At 39.9% G+C, this 3,845-nt stretch overlaps 1 protein-coding gene across 1 annotated transcript in view; it reads right to left on the bottom strand.

Moving 5' to 3' along the window:
* UNC80 (unc-80 homolog (C. elegans)) overlaps positions 1-3,845 on the bottom strand; it is a 230,278-nt gene that overhangs the window by 46,058 nt on the left and 180,375 nt on the right. The window contains 2 exon segments of the mRNA XM_010861283.1: positions 1,990-2,086; positions 3,272-3,410. Coding sequence (XP_010859585.1) covers positions 1,990-2,086; positions 3,272-3,410 — 236 coding nt within the window.

Here is a 3,845-nt window from a genome sequence, read left to right as displayed (position 1 = left end):
AGGGTTTCTTTCCTGCAGATTTATCGTATACAAATGGTTTAGGTGATTTACATCATCTTCTGGCCAGAAGGCCTATTAACATTTTATGACTCTTGACAAGGACTTATCAACAAAGACTTATTTTCTCTAAGAGTAATTATTTTAAGGTTTGGCACCATCTTCCGAAGATAAAATTGCATTCCTATAGGGCGGATGTGTAATGGGTTTACAACAAAGGAAAGAATTTATTACCTTAAGGGTCTAAAGTTACTAACACCAAGGCCACTACTTATTTTTTCTATATACCAACTATTAATTAATACATATTCAAGGATACAATTCAGGGGATGTGAAAACTTGGCAACAAGCATTGACTCATCAATGAAATCCTTTACTAGTCTTATTCTGACAGTTTCTAACTCTCTGAGAGGCTCTAAGCTATTTGACTATCTTAAGCTTCCCGTGCCTCTGGAGGCTGGGAGACTGTAAACAATCGTATGCATAGCTGCAGGAGTCCGGGTAAACTTGTCAGGCGAGTTAGAGAGCCATCTGAGGGGTTTGGATTTAAACACTCCTAATTGCCCAGGAACTTTATTAATTGGAGCTGTAAGTTAACTCTTTGACAGAGAGAGCGAGATGGTGGTAGGGGACAGCCCCCAGTAGAGTCAGAGGTGAGAGCACAAAGCAATAAAGTAGGCAGACTCTGGTTTTTTGGGGGAAGATACTCGAGAATATCCGGGGAGACTCCCGAGGCTCGATCCCACCTTTGCGTATGCCGAGCCTCCTTCCTCATGACCTTTGTCACGAGCGGAATGTCTCTCGCCGGCTCCCGGCACATTGGACTATATTAAAATGAAGAGTGCTGTTAATCAAAAGACAAACTTAGGGAAGTCAAATTATAAGTCACAGAGTAAAAGATATCATTTGAAATACAGGTAGCCAGTCACGTGTTGGAAAGGCTAAATAACCAGTCAAGAAAGCCTACTGGGACTTCCCTGGCAACCCAGCACTGCCAGAGGGCAAGGGTTTGATCCCTGGTCAGGGAACTAAGATCCCACATGCCACAGGGCAGGGCCCGCCCCCCGCCAAAAAAAAAGAAAGGAAAGCCTACCGTATGCCTTTCTTTCCAATACCATGTTCAGTGATGCCATTCTGGTACTTTGTATTTAGCAATTACTACACATTGGTAAACTGGCAAAGCTACAGAGATCTAGTCATGAAATGTTCACCAGTACACCACTCCACACAAGCTCGGGAAAAGTCTACATATCAAATAAAAATTATTGACTACCTCATTGAGAAATTAAAAAGAAGAGGTTTCCTAATGTTACATAATTGAGGAGGAGGAGGAGGAAAGGCCAAAGAGTTGGTTAAGTCAGAATAATGGAACATTTTGAAAAAATGCAACTTAATTATTTTTAAGCATGTATATTAAAAGGGAACTATCCACAATTCATTTGAATTATTATCTCTGCCTTTAGAAGACCTATTTTAATAGAGAGATGAGACTGACTTTCACTTCACATATCATTTATACACACAAACATATATATATATATATATATATCAGAGGCAACATCCTAGAATCGGAATAACACTCTCCATGTGAGGCCTCTGGGCTCCCTGCTCTTGGAAAATGATAGGCATGATTTATCTTCCTGCTCTTTGTGTGACAGAGTCCTTATTTTTCCCTAAAAGGAGTTTTCTAAAATAGATTAAATGTCTATTGAGAAATTAATAGCAAATCAAATTTCAATTACACGTGAAGATAATATTTCCTAAACATCTTAGCTGATGCATAAATTCTAAATTAGAGGATTTCAAATTGATGAAAATTTACTGTATTTTTCATAACCTCTGCTATGACAAGTTTCCTACATTTAGTTTTGCAAATGGACTTGCCAGAATGTTACATGCTAATATTAACAAACATAACCTTTGTATTCACTCAGCTTTATTTCCCTTGCCATATTTACTTATTACAAGGCACAGATTAAAGCGTGCAGTTACCTTCTGAATGACTCAGGAGCATATGCCACCACTGTAACACACAGCTTAATGGCTTCACTTATAGAGAAAGTCAGGTCTTCGTTTCCATAGCAGAAATCTAAAGGGACAGAGGTCAAGGCACACAATCAGAGTGGATTCTGTCAGGGATAAAGAGGAGCTTATCACTCCTAACATTTTCTTTCTAGTGATATTTTGTAGGTTTTTTTTTTTTTAATAGACTTTATTCCTAAACTGTGAATACTCAATTTCCTCATCTTAAGGGACTAAAAATTTTATTCTGTTTTTGAATAATCATATGACAAATAAAAGTGTTTTTTTGGTAATTAAAAAACTCTCATTTAATAGAACAGTAGGCTTCCCTGTCCATCACCAGCTCCGGGAGTTTGCTCAAACTCATGTCCATTGAGTTGGTGATGCCATTCAACCATTTCATCCGCTGTTGTCCCCCTTCTTTTCCTGCCCTCAATCTCTCCCAGCATCAGAGTCTTTTCAAATCAGTCAGTTCTTCACATCAGGTGGCCAAAATATTGGAGTTTCAGCTTCAGCATCAGTCCTTCCAATGAATATTCAAGACTGATTTCCTTTAGAATGGACTGGTTGGATCTCCTTGCAGTCCAAGGGACTCTCAAGACTCTTCTCCAACACCACAGTCCAAAAGCATCAATTCTTTGGTGTTCAGCCTTCTTTATGGTCCAACTCTCACATTCATACATGACTACTGGAAAAATCATAGCTTTGACTATATGGACCTTTGTTGGCAAAGTAATGTCTGTGCTTTTTAATACACTGTCTAGGTTTGTCATAGCTTTCCTTCCAAGGAGCATGTGTCTTTTAATTTCATGGCTGCAATCACCATCTGCAATGATTCTGGAGCCCAAGAAGATAAAATCTATCACTGTTTTCACTTTTTACCCTTCTATTTGCCATGAAGTGATGGGACTGGATGCCATGTTCTTAGGTTTTTATAATGTTGAGTTTCAAGCCAGCTTTTGCACTATCCTCTTTCACCTTCATCAACAGGCTCTTTAGTTCTTAACTTTCTGCCATATGTTATCTGTATATCTGAGGTTGTTGGTATTTCTCCCAGTTTTCATGGTAGAGAATCCTTAACACTTTAAGAATTATAAGAAATTTAAGAAACAGGGCATAGGAAAATGTATTCATTTAACTGATACTAAGCCCCACTTATGTTGCTGTTTTCATTTAGTTCAAAATATTCAGTATAAAGTCACTAAAAATATTACAAGGAGAAAAAGAATGTCAAGGCAAATTTTCCTTTTACCCAATGATTTAAGAGGCTTCTCAGCTTTGACCAGCTCTAAGATGTCCAGGATGTCAGTGGTCTCTCCCTCCAGGGACTGCAGCAAGTCAAACAGGCACTGAGCTGACACACCTTTGCTGGATCCAGTATTGGCAGCATCCTGTGTAAAGAAAAGTCATGGGCCATCACTGAAAAGTCTACAAATAACAAATGCTGGAGAGGGTGTGGAGAAAAGGGAATCCTTACACATTACCAGTGGGAATGTAAGTTGGTGCAGCCACTAGGGAAGAGAGTATGGAAGTTCCTTCAGTTCAGTTCAGTTCAGTTCAGTCACTCAGTCGTGTCCGACTCTTTGCGACCCCATGAATCGAAGCACGCCAGGCCTCCCTGTCCATCACCAACTCCCGGAGTTCACTCAAACTCACGTCCATCGAGTCAGTGATGCCATCCAGCCATCTCATCCTCTGTCATCCCCTTCTCCTCCTGCCCCCAATCCCTCCCAGCATCAGAGTCTTTTCCAATGAGTCAACTCTTCGCATGAGGTGGCCAAAGTACTGGAGTTTCAGCTTTAGCATCATTCCTTCCAAAGAAATCC

The sequence above is a fragment of the Bison bison genome, unplaced genomic scaffold (genome assembly GCF_000754665.1).
Source record: "Bison bison bison isolate TAMUID 2011002044 unplaced genomic scaffold, Bison_UMD1.0 scf7180017864471, whole genome shotgun sequence".
NCBI lineage: Eukaryota > Metazoa > Chordata > Mammalia > Artiodactyla > Bovidae > Bison > Bison bison.
Note: the sequence above shows the minus strand (reverse complement) of the source record. Positions and strands in the feature narration are given on the sequence as shown.